At 38.4% G+C, this 21,777-nt stretch overlaps 1 protein-coding gene across 9 annotated transcripts in view; it reads left to right on the top strand.

Moving 5' to 3' along the window:
• Positions 1-17,516, top strand: part of TRIQK (triple QxxK/R motif containing) — a 64,824-nt gene extending 47,308 nt beyond the window's left edge. For all 9 annotated transcript variants that reach the window (XM_069779660.1, XM_069779658.1, XM_069779659.1 and 6 more), the window contains 2 exons: positions 2,457-2,542; positions 12,264-17,516. In XM_069779660.1, coding sequence (XP_069635761.1) covers positions 2,457-2,542; positions 12,264-12,377 — 200 coding nt within the window. In that variant the 3' untranslated portion in view covers positions 12,378-17,516. The remainder of the gene's footprint in view (positions 1-2,456; positions 2,543-12,263) is intronic.
• The last annotated feature ends 4,261 nt before the right edge of the window (positions 17,517-21,777 follow it).

Below are 21,777 nucleotides of genomic sequence, written 5' to 3'. Positions count from 1 at the left end.
GATGTAGTTCACAGACTGGGTCTCCTGTGCAATATTTACCCCTGCTCGTGTCACCTTCACAGTTGAGCCTGGCAGAGGAGGAGGGAGAATGGGCAATGTGAGGAAGGGGATGTGGGTTTCGGTAGCTGACTTGTTTCCCATTCCTGGTGGGCCTTACAAAGCTTTCTAGTTTTCATTATCTAGTGCCATTGCGTCACTGGAAGCCAAACCTCTGGCTGTCCTGCTTTATTTACCCCAGACGGGAGAGCAGCAAGCCTGAATTATGAGAACTGAAATTGAACTTAGTCCTTGTCAGTTATATACTTCTAAACAAAGGTATTTTTCATGCTTAAAACATCTCAGATGGATAAAGTTCTATAGTTTGTTCACAAGTAAGTAAGAACAGCTGCATCACTTTATTGAAAGTTGGCTCCCAACAAACAAACAAAAAAATTCAAGGCTGGGGTATATCTATGCCAAATTTCAGCCTGGAGTGAATTTTTATGAGTTATAAACTCCTGCCATTTATAACAGAAATTCTGACAGCTCTTTAACTATTTCATAGCAAACGTACGACTGCAGTACTTACGGGAGAAGAAACACGTTCTCTTTCTGGCTGGCTTCATCTCATGTCTTAGCGATTTTGGTGGTTCCTGCAATTCTTTCCCTAACTGTTCAAAAAAATTACTGTACTCCTGATGCATCCTATTATCAGATATTATTGACTTCTGAAGAATAATGCTGCAGTGGTCCTGTCCTGCAACTGAGATACATTGACTGGATTAATATATTGGAACATCAGACAGAAATAGTCATTCTGTCATCTTTTCTTCACTCCGTCCTTTAAGAAGGTTCCTTGGATATATGCTGCTCTTTTTTTTTTTTCCAATAGACATGGTTTCAGTTATTTTTCCTTTTGTCATTGAGTATTTTCTAAGTTATTTCAAGTCTTTTATGAATGATATCTGACCAAAGGGTAATACAGAGACCTTCACAATATATAATCCCTAGGATTGAAGAGAGATCATACAATGAAAGCAAATTCGTAACACAAGTTCAGCATCCACAATATGCTACAGAGAGGAGCTTTGTATTGAATATGAGCAGAGCGATAGAAAAAGTAGACAAAGGCAGAGGTGTGTTTTCATGAATCCAGTATATCACTGGAGAAGACCTTTCTTTTCCCATTCATGTTTCAGAATTTCACCACTGCACTATGATATCCCAGTTTTGAAGGTGACCATAAAATGAGAAGATCGTACTATTGATTATGAATGTAAGATCACATCTGGTTGAACAAATAGGGGTGTTGCATACGCAAAACTACTGGGCACAGCTTTAGAGGAAAGGTTAAATTATTTGAATGGAGCAATAATGAAAGCTAATGTACAACTATGTAAAATTAGTGTTTTAAAAATGGCCAAACATTTCTGCTTTAAGCATTGTAGCTCAGCTTTGGAAATAGGCAAGAAGGACAAAAAGGCATGTATGCATTGGGGGGGGCAGGGAGGGGGACTTTTTTGAAAAGCCAAAGTGGTTGTACTGAGGCTTTACCCCTCTGAGTAGTTTCTTCACAGAATCCTCTTTTCCTTCTCCTCCTTTTGTGACTCTATCTGTACTTTGACTTCTGTTGACTTAAAGAAGCTATGGTTAATGGTACATAGCACAGCAGTAACGGGCCCTTCAGACAGCAAAAATGTCCCTGAGAGATATCAAGTGTTTTATGCTTTATTATTAAGTTGAGATAAATGATTTAACCATTCTTAAGTACTTGCATGTCCTTTGCTGAACTCAGTTCATGTGGACTCATAGTAATCATGCACTTGGCTGCACTCTTTGTGGCTGCAAGAGATAGTCCCTGTAACTTTTAAAAAGTCCGTCTAAGGCACTTCTAGAAGGTTCTGTGTAACACGTTTCTACAAGCAGGTGGTGTGAAGCAGTGGTTTTATTAGCGCTTACTTGGACTGACCTGCATGTCTCTGAGTTCTGATACTTTCAAATAATGTTCCAGTTCAGAATGATGAAACATTTACACTCACCATAATGTCATGTATTACACATTTATATATGCATTAGAGATGACTAACCAACAAAAATTATAATGAAAATTTTGTTTTGATTGAAATGTGAGGGAAAAACGTCATCCACCTTTAATCTACTTACTTGCTTTCTGATGCTTACTGAAAAATTTAATAAATATTGTACTAGTGGATGGCTATCCGTATGTGTATTTTGATGTCCCTCCGGAGTAATAGGTTCTACGCTGATTTGTCAGCTCTTGCTGGTTGCTATCATTGTCTGTGTTAAGGACCGTTGTTCCATGGATTAAGCCCGTTTTACAGAGTAGCTCCTGTTTAAAGTGCTGGACTGTGGGATGTTTTCAAAAATGTTAGATCTGACTTTTCAACTGAAATAATTGCTGACATTCTTTATAATCTTTTTGCATCATTTTCATTAAATGTGCTTTTCTACTCTAGGAAAACAAGATTATAAGAAAACCAGGCCTATGTTAAGAGCTACAAGATTAAAAGCAGAGGCCAAGAAAACTGCACTAGGCGTAAAGGTAGAGATCTATTTGATAGCTCATACCACCTTTGTGTATATGTTGTTTTCTTTTCCCCACAGATGTACTGTGTGAATATTGATTTCTGAGAGATATTGTTTATGACACTTCAAAATCTAAGTGGAATGCCAGAATCTAAAATATTTATGATGGATTGCTTTTACTTAACCCTAAAATAACTAGAATAGTTGAAATGCTAAAAGATTTTAAGTAGTCCCTGTTCTTGTTATGATGCAGACTTACTTTAAGGTCAGTAAAGTACTGTATGCTTAGAAAGTTGATATTTTCAGGGAGCCTCTCTACACGCAGAACAAATGCTTTAACAATTTCATCTAGTTCTAAAAATTGCAATAAACATCTTTCTTCTTCCTCTTCCTATCCTATATCCAGGAGTAATTTAAAGACTGGGTTTGTTAAGTATTGTAAATTCTTGTCATTATTATCTTGGTCTACATCCTTGTATACTGCCTCTGACTTGGAAAAAGAAGTCTTAACTAACAGCAAAACACAGGGAAAGGTACGGAACTTTATTTTGGAAATGTCCCTTTTTCAGGCAGGTATGGAGTATAATAACGACTATTTGCTCACAGCTGTGAATATGAGCAAGGAGGACAATTAGGGATATTTTGTGCTGTCTACTACCTGGTGTGTCATCAAAACAGGATTCATCTGAATGCACATTGTTTATTTAAGTTGTATCCAGTATTTTTCCCTAAAAACTTACTTTTTAATCAGATCAATACAGAATTAGTAAGGGTAAAAAACCAAGCAAAATAAAAAAATGGGTCAAATACCTGGGTATTCTAGTGAAAGAAACTTCAGAAATGTTAAAAGGAGAACATTTTCTTGTTTCTGGCAGATGAGAAATCAATTTTTTCAAGTTATAGCTTATAGCAAATGCCAAGGTATTACTACCAAGCTGTAACAGCTGTTGAGCTGCCAGATGATGTATTTGGTTGTCTTCCAGAATTTGCTATTATAATCACGAAACAGTGCTTTCTTTTTGCTCCTGATTGCTGATCTCGATCAAGCATTACCGTGCGATGCAGTATGTTTTCACAACATAATCTCCTCAGTTAGTGCTGTGTGTCAGGTTTTAATGAGAAAAAGTAGATTGCCTTTTTTGTTTAAAGGATAGATTATTAACCTTTTGAGTTCAATGTTTTTTCCTTCCTTTCTTATTAAATTTTACTTTTCATTTTACTTTCAATGACATGACCTTTTAGAAGTGATGTTCTACTTGGAGACTTCTACTGCACAGCCTAGTTCTTTTAAAATGTGCAAGTTTTTTGCATGTCTTTCATAAGTGAGAAAAAAATGAACCTTTTCCTCATTTTCTTAAGTAATTCTTACTTAAAAATGAGGGGGAATAGGAAAGCATATGTGTAATCATATGTATAATGAAGGTTATAGCAGAACACCAGCTGACTTCTAGGTAAGAATGAGTTTTGCCATTAAGGCACACACATGCTCTCCAGGTCATGGGTTGTTGTGTTTCTGGGGTTCTGCTATTTGCAGTATGCAATGGCTCGGGTTTGCAATTCTGCCTCTGCCTTTAAAAAAAAAAGAAGGAAATTCTTTAAAATACTGTCTTGTGGCTGTAATATTTTTTGCATGCTTGGACCTTAAAATATGACTCTGGATCATCCTCAAACAGATCACAGTCATTTGCTTTGCTCCCTAATTGCTGAGAAAAGCTGACAGAGCTGAAGCAAAAGGGAAAGTAAGTTGGGCACCTTTCCCTCCGGGAATGTGCTTGTGGGGGAAGGAAAGCAGGGCCTTTGTATGCATCCTTCTCACTGAACCTGCTTAATGCCAACAACCTCAGGCTTACTAAATGTTACAATACTTCTACCAGAATATGGGCAATCCCGGTAGAATAAAACTCTGCACTTCTGCTGACAGACCCTGCAGCGCTCAGCGCGGAAACGAGGCATATTTAATGTCTCAGAGTAAAATTGCACACCTCTTCCCGTCTCGCGGTGACAACTCTTCACCCTGCTCTATCCCTCCAGTTCAGCAGAGCTTCGCCGTGGGCAGTGGATGTGCCTGGAGCATCTGCAGGGAAATCACCCCCCCTACCCCCAGAGAGGCTGCTTAGCTGTGAAGCCCTGGTACCTCTCCCCCTCTCTCAGGCAGGGCTTGTTTGGCTCAGTCCGTTGTTAAGTTCCTCCAGGTGTCCAAGAGCAATCTTCTTACATTCATCCTCCACACCTGTCCCAGATACTCCTCTGTTGTCTTCTGGATAAATTTTGAAATAAGAATTTCTTGAAGTCTCCTGCTCAGCGTTGACAGCAGGGTGTTAAACTGCTCCTCGTGCCTGTGGCTGCCAGAATAGTCAGCAGAGTTGAGGTCCCATCAGGTTATGTACCTTGGTGAAACTATTTTGAGGCTTGCGTGTGCATTCCTTTAACTGTGTCCTAATATTCAGAGCTTTTGAGTGTGCCTGAGCTCTTCCTTTGGGAAGGTATCGTCACAGTTGTCACTTCATATTAACAAAGTTTTCTGATGGTGATAAGTGACATGATTCACCTTCCAAAGGCTGGGATTTTAGTCTTTTTATATGATGTAGGCCCCAATTCTGTGCTCTGACAGTTGACTAACTTCAGTGTTGAGGAAGAAAAAAGTGGTGTAACTACAGTGCAATGTAATAAACAGGCAGCACTTTATACAGAAATGTCCAAAGTTCTTGTAAAACTTTGAGAAAACACATAAATATGTGTATTTACCATATATTTTACTTTTATATCCAGGTTTCAGTACATGCTACAGTATGCAGTGTTTCAAAATATATTAACATTTTCTTATAAAAAGCTAAGTTGCAGTTAATAAAAATATTGTAGAGGAGGGATATCCTTATCTTGCATGTAAAAGTACAAGCTCTCTGGGAAAGAAGAATATTTTTATAATTCTGTGAAATACCTAACACAATAAGTACCATACTGCCACTTAAAATGATAGGGTTTTTAGTGCTCATTGATATGTCTAGAGTTGTTTTGCACTATTGTCCAGAAGAGCTTATATTCCTGGCTGTAAACTAAGACTTGGTGTAGTATTTAGGGGAAAAAAAAGAAGAGGACTGGAAAACAGTGAAGGGATTTTAGTCCTTAATTTCTATGAAGATAATGAAATTCAACTGTTGTGTATTTCACCATGAAAACTGACAACATTTGCTTAAAAAAAAGGCCCTATAAATGACATAAAACTTTTCAGAACCAATCCCCTGGAGATCCTTCACATTTCATCGCTGGCATACTAATTAGCTTGTCTTGTCAAACTTTGATTGCCTTGTCATTTTAATGCAAGGTTTAAAGTAACAAAGTTTCTTTCAGTCACTGGCATTTAGTACTTTTTAATTTCCCCAATGAGAGACTGTATCAGTGTTGATAATGTCAGAGAAGCAGCTAAGTACTAATAACTATCAAAAGTTAGTTCAGGCAGGGTGACCATGCTAGTATTTGGTGTGTAATATTTGCTCTTTAAATGTGTTTAAAAATTAAATTTTGTAGCAGAGCTGTTGTGCTGGCTCTGTTTGTGTATGTGACACTAACGCAGACAGTGCCAAAATATATGGGGTCTCTTGGAAAAGCAGGACCCCGTCTTGGAGAAACAACTCTGAGAGAAAGCAGTATGCTGTATGTCTCCTGGTGTTTGGATAAGACAAAAGTCTTTGTAGCAGTACCAAAAAGGGAGCCTTTGAACCTTCTCTGTATAGTTGGTAGGTTGTCCCCCGCCGTGGGGGGCTCGTGCTGGTGGAAGCCCACCTGCTCATCCTTACCAGGTGGAGCAGCGAGGGGTCTGCACTATCGATGCTAACTCTGCTCGCGGGTGGGTGAGGAAGAGCTGCCAGCAGGAGGGTGGCAAGCAGCAAATGGTTTGAGGAATGTGGGAGCTCAGCCCCAGGTAGCTGGGGTTTGGTATGCAGAGTCCAAAAGCAATGGGAGTTCTTGGGGAGAAATTTTTTTCACAGACTGCACGAATAAATCAGTGGTCCATGGGACAGATGATGAAGTTTTCTCTCTTGTTGAAAGGTAGACACAAATCTGAACAGTAGTATTTTACACCCACTTGCAAAGACATAATCAACTGCAGAATACCACTCCATAGAGAATTATTAGCAACGTAGTACATTGATTGAGCTAAAGAAAAAATGTTGCCTAAAAAAGAGAGAGCTTACTGTCTGTCATTCTCTTGCATATCTACTTAATCTATTGTGTAGCTAGCTAGCTCACTATTAAGAGTTCATCTCATCTGGAACAAGTTATGTATGAATAGATAACAAGACATTCCTAATGTACTTTGGCAAAGGGTAGTCTCTGATTTCACGCTGTTCAGAATCTGCTAAGTTAGTGAACTACATTTGCCAAGATAAGTTGGGAATATAGTTTCATAGCTTTGCAGAAATTAAGGCCACAAGGGACTATTAGATCATTTGATCTGCCCTTCTATATGTTACAAATCATAAAATTTCATCCAAATACTTTCTGGAAGTCCAGGCACTTTATAATGGCCAAAATATTGGGTCTTCAAACCAGCTTATGTGCCTCACATAAAGAGCAGGGCAGCTTAATGTGCCGCCAGTGAACTAAGTGTGATATTCCTAGTGATCCCAGTAGTCAGACTTTGATCCCTGACCTTGAAATGGAAGGGAAGGGAAAAAAAAAACGTACAAAGGGAAAAACAAAATCAGATTGCTCCCATTTGACCCTGGCCTGACCTGTACACGTAAGTACAGTAATCGTGGTGGTTTGAGCACGTGAACAAGATGCACCAAGCAGGAGCTTAGGAGGATTTTCTGTACCATCTCAAAGCAGTAGTCCATCTTTTTCAGGCTTTGGTCTCTACTTATGACCAATCTCTAACACTTCAAAGGATAGTTGATAATAACAAAACCTCAAATCCCAGAAATGAAATCAATACAATTGGAGGAAAAATTCCTGAAAAAGAAGGAAACTTCTTTTGATCCTATATAGAAAAGTCTGAAGCACTAAAGCATGAGGTGCCATTAGTTTTAACAATCTTTTAACAACTCAGGGGTTCAGAATATAGCACTGACCATGTAAGTAATCCCAGTCTTCTTGGGTTCCTGAAGCAGTCTGGGGGGCTGAGTTTGCCAGCTCGAAGGCTGGCAGCCAGAACCTCCTTTTCATACCAGCCCAAGTTGAAGTATTCTTTCCAATAGCTAAATAAAAATATACTTTTTTTTGAGAGATCTGACCATAAAAGACTCACAGCCACGGAAGTCCATATTTTCCCCAAGAGGTACCTGGGATGTTCAGTCATTCTTGCTCCTAGGAAATGGCGTCTTATTTCAAGACTGAGCTTATCTAACCACAGCTGGACCTTGAAAGGATGCCACACTGTGAAGAGCCTTACTTAAATACAGGTGTATGGCATATATAGTTATATGCTGTAACCAAACTACCTCTCATTCTTCTCTATGATAAAATAAATGCCAGTCATCTCCCTACTGGAAATCTCTCCACCTTTGCACGTCCAGAGATCACACTGAGGGAGTGGTTACCCCTTAAATCCAAAGACCTTTTCAGAGTCACAGTTTTTCAAGGCAGAGTCCTCCACTTTGTAAGTACTATCTACATCTTTGATACCTGTATATATGATCTTGCATTTAGCTATATTAAAATGAATCCTGTTGCTTTGTGATCATATAGCCAGGCCTTTTAGATGATTCTGTAATAGTACCTTGTTCTCATTTGAGACAATAATGATCTTTGTTCCATCTGAAATTTTTACAATAAAAATTTATAACACAAAAATTACTGACAAAAGTTAATAAATTACTTTTGTTACCTTGTATTAGATGTAGAATAACCTGCATTAAGGAAGTAAACATCCATTTTTAAATATCATTTTGTTGAAACGCTAAAAAATGGTCACAGTGAATGTCCAGATAAAGTCTTCTAGTTAGAAATTATATGGGATAAAAAGGTTGATAGTCAAGTCCACGTATGTTTGTTTTATTTCTACAGGTATCCTTGGTCAGCATGATTTTCTTTTCATCTCTTTTCAGAAATAGCTAGGGATAGTTTAGCATTTCAAAGACAGCAATTTGTGATACTCTTTCACCTAGTTTTCAGATAAAAATAGTACGATTCTGTTTGGAGGACAATAAAAAATATGTAAAAAATCCGAAATTTCCTGAAAGTGTGGTATTTCTCTATATGTGTAGGATACGATGCTGCCATTCGCAGTGTCCAGATTTGTGTTGTTATAGCCAACATTTTTCCTAACCCTAATTTTTTCATTTCCTGATTAAACTTGTTTAGATCCTAACTCTGCAACTTTCTCCATCAGGGTGAATCTGAGGACATTATCCAAGTATTTTGGCATGAGAGACATAAAACTGACAAAAACCGATAGGAGAATTAAATCAACGTTATGCTGTAATGGCATGTGTTTCCTTTATGGAAAAGTTTCTGAAAACTTAACCAAGCTGAAATCAGTAGGGTTCTACAGACATTATTCTAAATATATGAAAATATAATAGAAAATTCTGTTCCTTTTAAAGGCTTCTTTGACTGTACTTTGGGATTTGAGAGCAGGGATGTTATTTCCTAGCGTTCTGTACCATGTTATAAAAGAAAAAAAGGAGAAAAAGCCCTGTGATCATTTTAACTTTATTTCTATAGGACTTTTTCTATACTGGTTAATTATTCATGCTGAAATCCTCTGAGTAAATGGATTTTGAAGAGGGATGGTGGGGATGATCCATAAAATGCAAGAGAACAGGAGCTATATATGCCAAGTGGGGAGTATTTTAACATTTCATTTCTATGCATGGCTTAAAATACAAAGTCTGATAAGTATAAAACAAATTAAAATGACAATATATACTGTTGTTGCAAAGGCGGTATAGTGGTGTAGGATTGCATTTGCTATTTATATTGCAAAATTTATGTTCATAAAAGTTCATAAACTGGATGCATTTCTTAAGAGACTGCATGTCCCTAGCTGAGAGCCAGGTGTCCTTTGTTAGGCTGTTTATTTTAGATTTTTGTTACTCTGCCTTCTTCAGTAACTCAAAATTAAGGTTCTTGCATAATTCTCAAACCTGGAATTTCAATAAGGCTTTTCATTCCCAGGGTTAATAAATACTGATCCAGCCACCCGGTTCCTAATGCCTGTGTGAGCGAAGTAGTATTGTTATCTCAGTGTTATTCACTGTAAAACTTAAGCAGAGGAATTAAAGAACTCCTCCCGTCAAAGCGGTTACTGGGCAGCCTGAGAATAAAAATCCAGATTTTCCCAGTTCCACTTCTAGAAAACAAATCTTTAATGCAAACATTCCCCAAATTTTGCGGCTGCTACCACAGCGCTTCATAAGGGAGACTGGGGAGAAGGGGGAGGAAAGGTGAACCTATTGTAAAGCAGAAAGCGTGGCAAGCGTGGCATCCAAACAAGGGAAAAAACTTTTTAATACTTGAATGAATTTGCTCTCTGTGTCAAGTGTGAACGGTGCCTGCATTGTACGGTTTTGTTGTCCACTCTCCTGAGCAGATGGAGCTTGCAGTTGTATGTCACTTGTTTATTACATCCTTTTAAGATTAGTAGCTGTGTGGCCAGATGGGTCTGGGAGCACAGCTGTGGATACAAGGAAATAAATGAAACCTGTCTGATGCTGCCATGCCCTTTTGTGAGATACTGACGTGTTGCAACGGCAACAAAGCAAAAATCACTTTCCTTTAATATATTAGTGAATTAGATGTACTTTCTTTTTTTTAATCAAATCATATGAAATCAGGAGGATGAGGTTCAGAGGATGATATAATTCTAAGAGGAAAACGTAGTTGAAATCTGTAGCAAACAGCCTCAGCAAATTTACAGGAGCAATTTTAATGTGGTAAAATAAATTTAAAGTACATCTCAATTAAGCATCCATATAAAATGTAAAGCAAAGGTTTCTATAGAACAAAGACTCCTATAGAGCATACGCCAACTAGGCAGTAGTATTTCAAAGTTTATTAGATGGCATATGTTGAATTATTGATCCAACATTCTGATAAACTATATAATGCATTCATGTAAATGCAAATGAAATGCTGTTCTATAGAAGAATGCCAGATTATGGGCTAGACTTCAAAAAATGAAGCTAACACAGCTTTAACTCCTTCATGGCAGTGGGCACACAAAGTTGGTCACAAAGCCACCACCAATCTAGACATACTAGATGGAATTTGTCCTCCAGTGCAGGTCTCCGCACCAGAGATATCACCTCCACTCCCCTTCTAGTCTACGGGGAGAAATAGTCATTTTTAGGAAGAATCCATCTGACCTCTTTTAGAGGACACAATGAATCTTACACCAAAGAGGGTCACGTTCTCTCCTTGGACAGTAAAGGGTGTCCGATTGTCTAGGAGCGGTGTAGCCATCTCCTTTCAGTCCCACTGGCAGAGTAGATTCGATGTGGCATCTTCTGTACCAATTCAGATTAGTTGTTATAAAGTCACTGAACTGTTTTTCTTCTCTCCTTTTAAGTATACAGCTGGATTGTTCTGATGCAGATGGTTTGTAGGTTAACATGCAGCTGAGATACAGAGGGGAGGTTGTTGCTTCTTTTTGTGGAGGGAAAACGGTTTGGGGGGGTAAAAACTAACCTGTTCCTTTTGAGCACCTCAGTGCATGATTTTTAAAATACATCATGATGATAAGGAATGAAGCAGTGCATGTTGTTAGCTGTGGAAGTGGCACTTTCTGTGAGCTGAAGGAACATAAGGATTTTTCTCAAATTTATATTTCTTTCATTGTCTAGCAAAATGAGAGTCAACACTATAGGAAGTGTGCTGTGCTTTCCAGGAAAATAAAAACTTAAAAATGTGAAATACTGGGACTTTGAAAGAAGTAGTGTTATAAAGAGGATGATCATACTATGATTTATTATATGTGAGATCTAAAGTTGGAGCTTAACAGAGTCCAGCCTTAAGATAGAATATGATGATAGGCAGTCACATAATGAGTATGACGTGTAGTACAAAAACATTTTTCTGCTTCTGAAAGCTGCTATAAATCATGTATACTTTGGAAGACTCTTTTATGTTAATTAAGGAAGATGCAGCGAGTTGCAATATTATATGGGAAGAGAGGCAAGTGCAAGTGCAAATTGTTGTGCTTTTTGCCTTATTGCAGAGGGAAAGGAAGAAAAGTTTCATCCAATTCTGAAGGATTTTGTAGCTCCATATTGTAATGCATGCCAGGAGGTTGGGAGGTAGAGGTAGCAATTTTCATTGACTTCCACCATACTGTGTTTGCTTCATTAAAAAATTACAAATTTGTTGGCAAAAAGCAGTAACATATTGCTAGAAAACATCAAAATTCACAGTGTAAATTCGTAACTAAATTTGTGTTCAAAACTGTGGTTTGTGAATTCTGTCTTTTCTTTTCAAAAAGAAGGAATAGCATAATAAAAGGACATAAAGCTCCTATTTCTAGGTCAGACCAAAGATCTTTAAGCCAAATATCCTATTTCTGGCAGTATACCAGACTCACCAAAATCTTTATTAAGCGAATGGATTTTATAATATTCCAAAATGGTAATCACAAAGAAGAAATCATTTAAGTATCAATGCCTTATGCAATTATATATGTCAGATGTTATTTTGATGTGCATTATAGAATGGAAATAATATTTATTCCTGATTTATCTGAAAATATGGTACTATTTCTAACAGGTTGTTTTTTGTTGGTTTTTTTCTTATTTCTACAGGAAGTTGCCCTTGTCCTTGCAGCTATACTGGTATTTTTGTTGGCTTTCTACGCTTTCTTTTATCTTAACATTTCCAATGAAGTTGACCTTGATCTGGATCCAGATGAAAACTAGCAGATGCAATGAATCTATCACCAAGATTTCTTCAGCTTGAACAAAACTACATAGGAACACACAGTCTCTTCACTGTGAGACAGTAAATGATGCCATTTCTTGCAGTCCAAATTCATAAGAAAGTTTTCCAATACGTCAGTCACTTTCACATTCCAGATCTCCAAAATAAGAGAACACTCATGCCCGGCAAGTGTATTTGGTTACCACCAAAGCCAGGAGCAGCAGTACAATACATGAAGTTTATTGTTTACATTATTTTTTCTCAGGCAGAGAACTTTGAAGTCAAAAGACAGGTGCTATTATTATCATGGGTATTGATGCTGACTTCACAGGAGGAGAGTCTGCCTTGACTAAGTTTAGGAATCAAAGCTTCCTAATAGCCAAATTAAGTTCCTTTTCCTTTCCCAAAAGAAAGCAGAAATACCAAATAAAAAGTCTTTTCTTCATTTGTATTTAAAATATATCAAAAACCCCTCATCCTTTCCCTCCCTTTTAATCTTTCTTGTGCATGTGTGCACACGCACAAAGATGGAAGAAACTGTAGGAAAAAATATCTTTTTAGAAGCAGTCTGTCACCTCCTATATGGACTTAATTTTATGTCATCCCAGATTCTGTGTGCCCATATATCTGCAGTAATCTTTTTCATTCTTTTGCCAACTGTTCAGCACACATGTGTTCTGTCAGAAATGGCACCTGGATGACAGAAGCTCTAACATTCGCGTATGCCTCTGAAACACAGTTCTTTGCCTCCTGTGCTGTCTGAACTAGTGTAAATAGAAAGTTCAGTTGATGTTGGTTTTAATTAGTGTATTGCTCTATTATTAATATAAAGTCAAAATCGTATTTTAATTATACTCTTCCTGCTGGTTGTGATATCAACTTGCTCTACCTGTTAGGGGGATGTTGTAAAAAAATTGCTTTTCAGTTATACAATGATTTTAATCATCACACTAATGTGAGAAGTTGTAAGTATTCAGAAAACTTTTTTTTCATGCATACTAATAATTGGGCAAATCTTGGCCCCATGACATCCTTCAGTTCTTGCAATGTACCTTTCACAATATGCACTGTAGATAACATTTCTGATCCCTTTGATAACCACAAGCCACTTGAAGAAGTTGGTATGTCAAAGCAGCTGCAGGGAGCTGTAAAATTCTAGCTTTATCCTGTTCTGTTTCGGGTTTGGCATATAACTGAGCTTGTGGTTGTAAAGGTTCCATTTTGATCCTTTTAAAAATGTGGCCAGTCTTTCTCTAGTTTGGATTCACTTTGATACCAAGAAAAGCATAGAGTCATTGGTGCTGAACGTGGCAAGGAAGTTAGGCAGATTGGCTTCCAGAAAAGTTATCATGATTCTGAAATTCTATTATCAAACTAGCTTGGCTTTATCTTTGATACCAATTTCAGGGCTGAATGATAGGTTTAGTTGCAACTGAGATATTTAGTGACTTGTTCCAGAAATGCCTGACTAAGATTTCTCACAGTGATTTTGAAGACAAAGGGATACAAATCATAGCAAATATTATAATGGAAAATATATTTATTTTAAATTGACACAGTCCCATTATCACCACTTACGGAACTTAGATCAATACAGTTAATTTTTAAACTATACAGTAACTATGAACATATACATTATGAGTCTCCAAGGACCCACTTCTTATCTGTCGTACACCTCACTCACTTTATGCAATGCAAAACAACTCCTCTAGAAATTCAGAGTACAACAGTCTTCCGAGAAGAATATGAAATAGAAGCATAAACATACACGTGCAAATATTTCTCATTTTCTAATTATGACTGTTACAGACACAAAATCCTAACATTTATGCATTCATATGACTTACAGTCCACTAATACTTGCACACATGAGCGAACGCTTAGCAACATGTTGCTTTTATGGTGAAGCATTATCTGACACATGGCCCGACTTTCAGTGGAGGGAAAAGCATATCACAAGCTGTCTCCTTGGATGTGACATGCCTTTCACTTCACTGGTGCCACAGCACATGTCATAAGAAGCTGCAGACCTCTCCTGTTACTTTGCATGAGCAGTTTTCTTGTTCCATAAAATGCTGGAAGGATTGCTTTCTTAGTGTCTGCACATAGCTCTCTGGGTGATGTGTGGCCTGAGAAAGATGTGTCGTTATCCCATTCATGCAGATTGTTTTTGTAACCTGCTTTCTGCATCAGTTACATTAAAAAGCAAGCTATTCTTACTGTCAAATTTATGAATATGTAGTTTCTAGAACAGGAAGATTGCATTTCCCATAATTATGACTCATAGACAAAATCCAAAGCGTGTATATGTGTGACTGAAGCAGCTTCCCTGATTTGTGGCTTATGAGTCCATATTGCCCACAAGTGCCATAGTTTGCAGTTTGGCTGTTGGCTTCATTTAGATTAGGCCTTTTTATTTACATGAAAGATATTCTTATGTAACAAGAAAATTTCCTTTTACTTAGATAAACTAGATAGACTTCTGTTCAGTGTACATAGGAATACATGGCAAATATTGCAACAAATACACTTTTTCTCTTATCGGTACAAAAATTTCTAATGGGACTATGTCAATAGTTTTTTAAAGCTAAAAGCTCCCATTTTTCATCACATTATTCATCCTTGGTTTTCTAAAAGGCACAAGCACAACAGTATTAGCAATGAGGTCCGATTCTGAGCTTACTAATTTATGATTCCCCTGAGTTCACTGAAATTACAACTGATTTACTCCCAGGGAAAATCAGAATCTGACCTGAAATTATTTCTGCTTTCTGGAGCGCTACATTGTCCATGCCTGATATTTTAAGTAGAGACTGATTTTAATCTTGCAAACATGTGGCTTATTTTGCCCTTAATTATATCTGAGATTGAATGCTTCTTGGGTTTTGGACCACCTATCTTTGTATGAGTTGCTCAGTGTCTATTTTAATAATAAATGTATTTTTACTATTTTTGTGCTCTTATTAATGTTGGATGTGTCACACTGAATTATATATACATTTGAAAGGACATTAAAGCAATCTGAACAGCACAATATTCAAATGTGAGCAGTGATACTCACCACTTTTAGAATATCTGGATTATTCTAGGCACTTCTAGCCCCTAAATTCATATTAAAACTAAGTGTAGCCTATGAATACTTAAAAGACAATCAAGAGAACTTCCCTTGGCATCCTACCCAATACCAATAGAGCACATCTCTTTGTGAAGACAAAGTTGTTCTGTGTAGCTCCCATCAACTTCAGACAGATTGACTTTATTATAAAAGTAATACATCTATACGCTTGTTTCAAAGATTGCTGATCAAACTGTTAAGCCAGGGCTGCTGTGTAAACAGAGCAGGTTTTTTCAAGGATATTCGCCTCTGGGGAAAGGGTAGATGTCAGTATTGTTGTTGCCCTCTGCTTGTGGAGTAAACTGAATTTCTTTCCAGCAGAGGTTGTGGAGGAGATGCCTGTACCGAGTCCTCATGCTGTGGGTCGGAGTGGATGTCCCACCTGGAATAGTCTCTGGCTAGGAAGGCACAACAGTCTTCCAGCAGTGATTTTGCTCAGTAAATCTTTCCTCAGCGGTTTTCCTTTTCCCTTTGATCCTACAAGAGCAGAACCAGCATGTAGACCATCTCAGGACAGAAGCCTCAGTATAGTAGTTTTACTAGTGCTGCTGGTGAACATTGCCAAGGAAAGGCTTTAACTCTATTTCCTAGAGTCCATAAATATATTTTACTGGAAGCTTAGGAGGCATGTTAAGCATTTCCCTAATGGACCCTAGAGATGTATTTAAACTTTTCCTGAAGAACACTTTATTTAAAGTTCACTGTTGCATATCTTACAGACACCATGTGATTCAGGATCTGTCATAGCTCCTTCCGTGCATCAGACAGCTGTAGCAGGGATGACACGTAGACTGTGAGATGATGCTGCAACATGTAACTGCGAACATACGCAATGTGAGCAAACTCATCTGTTTGGTGTCATCTAGAGTAGTTGACCTAACAAGTTGTGTTTGAAAACAAACAGTTTTTAAACAACCCTACTAAATGAAGGCACAGTGAAAGCCTTACAAAACCACTCATCCCATTTCCATGAAAATTGCTACCATGGAAGAAGCTTAGCTGCTGACTTAGGGCCAAGATTTGAATGCTGCCCTTTCAGGGAGTAAAATGTTGCTAGCAGCTCCTGGTAGAGTGATGATTCATTTTGCTGATACGGGATTGTGCCTATAAGGCACACAGAGCCAGTTGGTGAAGGTCAAATGCATTCAGGACAATTCTCAGTAAAGGACTGTACTTGAAATGCAGACTAGGCAAGTTAGGGTGCCAACAAACAGGATACTACAGATCTTGATCGCATTTCAAGTTTTACTTACAGTAGCATAATAATTAGTGGTGCTTATGACTAAGAAAATAACAATATGGCACATCAATAAGACAGCAGAAATTTGATGTTGGAACTGCTTCTTAAAAGATTTTGTAGTGGATTATGCCTGCACTTTGGGAAATGAAGCCATGAGATGAATAAACTGGCAAAGATTGTCTGTGATCTTGTGCTTACAATATTCTTCCCTGAAAGAGCCAACAGATATTTTGCAACAGTTTTCCCCATCATCCTCTTAGTTTGCTGTAATGCATTCTTTTGTAGATGTATTTCTACACTTTTCCAGGAGTGGAAAAATATTTTTTGTAGTTCATCAATGCATTTAATTGACAGAATCCTCTACTCTTTCTTTTATCCCCTCTTAATCACAACCAAATCGGTGGGGAGACAGCCAAAATGTTAGGTACCAGTGTCTCTCAAGCAGATGTCACACCACTATTTTTTAGCTCGTTTAAATGAATAAACATGTTAAACTGTGAAGTATTACATTTTAGATTTTTTCATTAAAAAAAAATGGGGCAATCTGTTTACTGTCCTTAATTGAGACAACAATCCTGGTGGTTGCCAGTTTTGGCAGTTGCGATGATGAACTATAAATATTGGGACAAATCAACTAACTGGTGATTGTGGAGGATAGTTCAAGTAGAAGCCTCATTCTGCATGAATACTTTTTTCAGTGCTATATTTTTTTTCTAACTTCTATAATTGTTATACTAGTTTTGCATGTTAAAACCACTAATAAATACATGACTAATCAACCAATAGGCTTGATTCTGTTGTCTTATTCTGAATCACTGAAAGAGCGTATAAAAGCTGACAGCCCTGCAGCACAGTTCGTGCCTTGCCCAAATTCTCCCTGAAAGGTGTTTGTTCAGGTCATAACAGTTACAAATGTGAGCTACAAAGAGCTTCATTTTGCTGAACCTTGGAAAAACTGAGCAGCATACAGATCTTTGGGAGTTTGCCATTTCACAAAGAGATTGTAGGAATTTTAAAGAGCGAAGCCACAGGAGGTGAGTATGGAGTTTGGTGACAAACTGATGTCATTCTCCTATCGCAGTTCTTCCAGGAATGAGTGGAAGAAAACCAAAGGAAAATGGCCAATTCTTCCAGAAGACAGCCACCTTGCAACTCACCATGTTGCAGAGAAGAGGTTGGAAGAAAAGATAATTCTGATATCAAATCAGAGCTGCCTCAATTTCTTATTTTTCATAGGGGAAAAGAAGGGCCAGGAGGGGATAAAAGATGTCTGAAATGAAGCAACTTCTCATTGGCTCAATGATTCATTTATTTAAGTAAGGAATAAAGGGGGTTTGGGGGATTTACACAAAGCATAAGTCAGGCTAATTGCTGTTGCCTTCATGTAAAAAATGTTGCTTTATGCCAAGCTAGAGTAGCTTTGTGTGTCTGTTATTGAGTTAAATGTAAATGTACTGATACTGGCAACGTCCCCATTTCTCTAGAGATACCTTCTTCTCCTGTGATACTATCAGCAGAGAGGAGGGACGGGGGGAAATGGGAGGGGATCCCTTTTGCTGATTCTGCACTCCTAAAGCATCACCCCTGCTCAGTGGGGAGCTGCTGATGTGACAGAGGTCCTGGATTGCTTTGGACAGTCTACAAAAAAGAACAGAGGAGATCTTAACCTACAGGGCGAGTCTCCTACCATCACTGGTGCCTGATTTGTTGCCACAAATAAATAGAAGCTGAGATGTTCAGGCTTTTTACTTTTATTTATTAGGTTCTCAGGGAGGTGCCAGAAAAATTGTCTTTTGTTGTCCTTTTGAAACTTGTTTCTGCATAGTTGTTTCCCTTAGTGTCTGTGGGACTGCTTTCCAGTCAAGGAATGCCACACTCATGCCCACTGCTTTTGGTAGGAAAGCTGTAGACATTATCCTTTTGCAAGGAAGGGCTGGGGAGTAATCTGCCATCTCCCCTGCTCTCGCCTGGCTGAAGCTGAAGAGGCCTCAAGTAACTACTGCTGTGTAGTATAGTAAGACCTGCTCTGGTTTGAGAAGGACACCAAATTCTGAATTCAGGGCAGCTGTATTTAGCCTTTCCTGCCTGAGGAGCCTTCAGAGCAGCCTGCACGGTGAAAGTCAGGTTTTTGCTTGCTTTCCTTTTGATGGCTTCCTTCAGCTTCTCTTTTAAAAGATGAGCTAAGGTGCTATGGTTGTCTGCTTAAAGCAGGGCTGTTTTAACAATGGTATCATGGTTCTCACTGCCCTAATGAGTGTGTGACTGTTCCTTCTTAAAGGCAGACAATCATATTTGTGTTTATCTGTTCATCAATCGTAGCCATTCTCAAGCTGCTCTTCTCAGGCAGTACTTTACCTTTGTGCCACTGTGTCTCTGCTGCTCCAGTAATAATGGGATGTGCTGAATGGAGAAGAGAGTAGAGTGGCTTCTTCAGAACATTACCAAAGCCACAAATCCATTTAAAGTTAGGCAATATATGGGGGGGGGGGGGGAATTTTCCGAGTGTGCTATGTAGATTTTTATTTCAAAGAGCAGCCCTTTAAAAGCTGCTCTGTTCTTGTGAATGCCAGTTGACAGTCCTTGCCCTTATGCATGAAGGCTTGTGACTTCACGTTAAAATAAGACAAGTTATAAACATGATTGTGTTATTCATGAGAATATGTCAGAATTTTCTTTTCTGAAAAAACAGTCATCAGCTGTTTTTAGTTAATGGAAAAGTGGCTTTGTTTGTGGGTGATACAGTTTGGTCAAATGTAGCTTCTCATCTGAAATGTTACAGAATGATAATTACCTCCCTTTGGCTAAAGGTTGCCTGAAAATAGGGATTACTTGTAATATGTATGACTTTTTCCAAAGACTGTGATGCTAAAATTTGGTAAATTCTCCACAGAAATATCAGATCTATGACTCTAACAACAGCAATGGTTTTGAAATTTTTCCTTGTCAACGAGTTTTACCTTCTGCATTAGGAAATTTTCAAGTTGGTGTCATGATGGAGTGGGTAATGCCTGAAGGACATACGGAAAGAATAAATGCTTAACAGACACTTCACATGCATTATTCAACCTCTCGTATACACACTGCTGTGACTGGACTATGTCAGTGTTACAGGGTGATGGAGAGGCAACACATCTGAGACAATCATCTACTTTGCTTGTGATTGTTGCACCCTCAAACTCACGGGGGCAAGTGTTTCTGCTACACAATGTTATGCTCTTATACACAGAAAAGATGTCTCTTACTAATAGAATTCCTACCTACAGAAGAAGATAACTTCTGTTTTGTACATCTTCATGTAAAATATATAGATAGAAGGAAGAAAAAATGTTCCCTGAGAGCAAGGGCATTTGGAAGCAAGAATCATTCCTGCAGCACAGGAGTTGTGCATTTATATTTTAAAGATAATACAAATACAGAAAGGAAGTTTTCATTACACTGCACATTTATAAAGGATAAAAGTAGGCCTCACTCCTCTGTCATATATTCATCATTCCTTACAGTATAGATCTCAAGTAGTTTCCACAAAGCTATTACTCCCCCTATTCCACCACTAGTTTGGGGATCATCATTGCCAACTCGGAATGAAAAATGATCTTGTATTTCTCAGAACTTGAAGAGAAGTATCCTTGATAAGCATTGAGTCATTCAGTTACTTTGAAAGGGTCTATCAGAGGGTATGTACTGTAATGTGAACACAAAGTGATGTAGAATAACAGAAAAAAATTATAACTGACTTTCAACTAATCAGCTAACTATGGAACTGGCCTGGGGGCCTTCAGTGCTTCCTTGCAAAGCCTTGAGGAACAGATCTGTCACGTCCACTCATCAACATTTATCTCAGTTACCATCTTAGTTTTTGTGTCCTTCGTAAAGAATTAAAACTTCAGGGTCATTGGTCTGAAGAAGGCTGGTTTTGATCTTTGCACCTAGATGAGGCCTTCCAGCTTGGTCAGATCAAGGCTCTTCGGCAGATTTCTTCCAGAGAGCCGTGAGCAGTTTGAAAAGAGACTGCATACTCTCTTCCACCAGATCAGCAATGAGATAACACAAGATGAAGACACTGAAAAAGTGACTTAGCCTCCCTCGGAGAGAAAAGTATTTGCTGAGGTTGTCTGGCAGTGAGGTACCAGATATGTCAAGCTCTGCATGAAGGGAGGAGTGAGCCTGGGCAGACGATCTCAGGATGTCAGCAGGGACTGGATGCAGATGTACTGCCAGATGCTGCTTCTTATGCACTCCCTCCTCCAATGGCACAAACCCAAGAAAACTTATGAGAGGACCCCAGTGCAATCTTGCTCTTCAGGAGTAAGAGTTGAGATCATGAAAAGTATCTCTCAGGCTAAGGATGAGGAAAAGTTGGTCAATTCATTAACAACTCGGGATTATAGGAACTGCAAGTACTAAAATAAACCTTCCTTAACCTAACAGCAAGGGTTCATTTGTAAATGAACCTTCGCAAAAGTCTAGGCACAGTACAGATAACCAAACAGTTTAATACTTGTAACACGGAAATCTATGCAGCTGAATATGAGAGAAAAAACATTTCAATGAGAAATATGTTAATTCTGTTCCAAAGGAACTACAGAGGCCCTAGCTCCGATGGGGTCTGAGGAAGGAGTCATGTACACTAATGATGTCTGCCTCCTTTCATCATGTGCTAGTAACAGGGTAACACATCTTTCCACCCAGCCAACAGGAATACTTTAATTAAGTAAAACAGGATTACAAAACACCAGGCTACCTAACTGCCCCAATTTAGAGAGCTACAGAAATCAAGCTCTCAGTTCATTAAATTATAGCTTATATAGATACCCCACTATTACATGCCTCACAGCCAAATATCAAAAACAGATCCACCAGCAACATGTTCACATGCTGTCAAGTTCTCCCATGTCAGAAGTCTTGAGGAATACAGAGACTGTCACATGTGTGAGAGATTTTGTCTTATGTTGCTCCTCTCACAAGGTGTTCCTTGACCTTAGCATAGGCTGAGACTGAAGTTGGCCGGCTAATGAGGAGGAAAAAGAGGATATTCTGTAAAACC

The sequence above is a fragment of the Haliaeetus albicilla genome, chromosome 3 (genome assembly GCF_947461875.1).
Source record: "Haliaeetus albicilla chromosome 3, bHalAlb1.1, whole genome shotgun sequence".
Taxonomy (NCBI): Eukaryota; Metazoa; Chordata; class Aves; order Accipitriformes; family Accipitridae; genus Haliaeetus; species Haliaeetus albicilla.
This window is presented reverse-complemented; position numbering and strand designations above follow the sequence as displayed.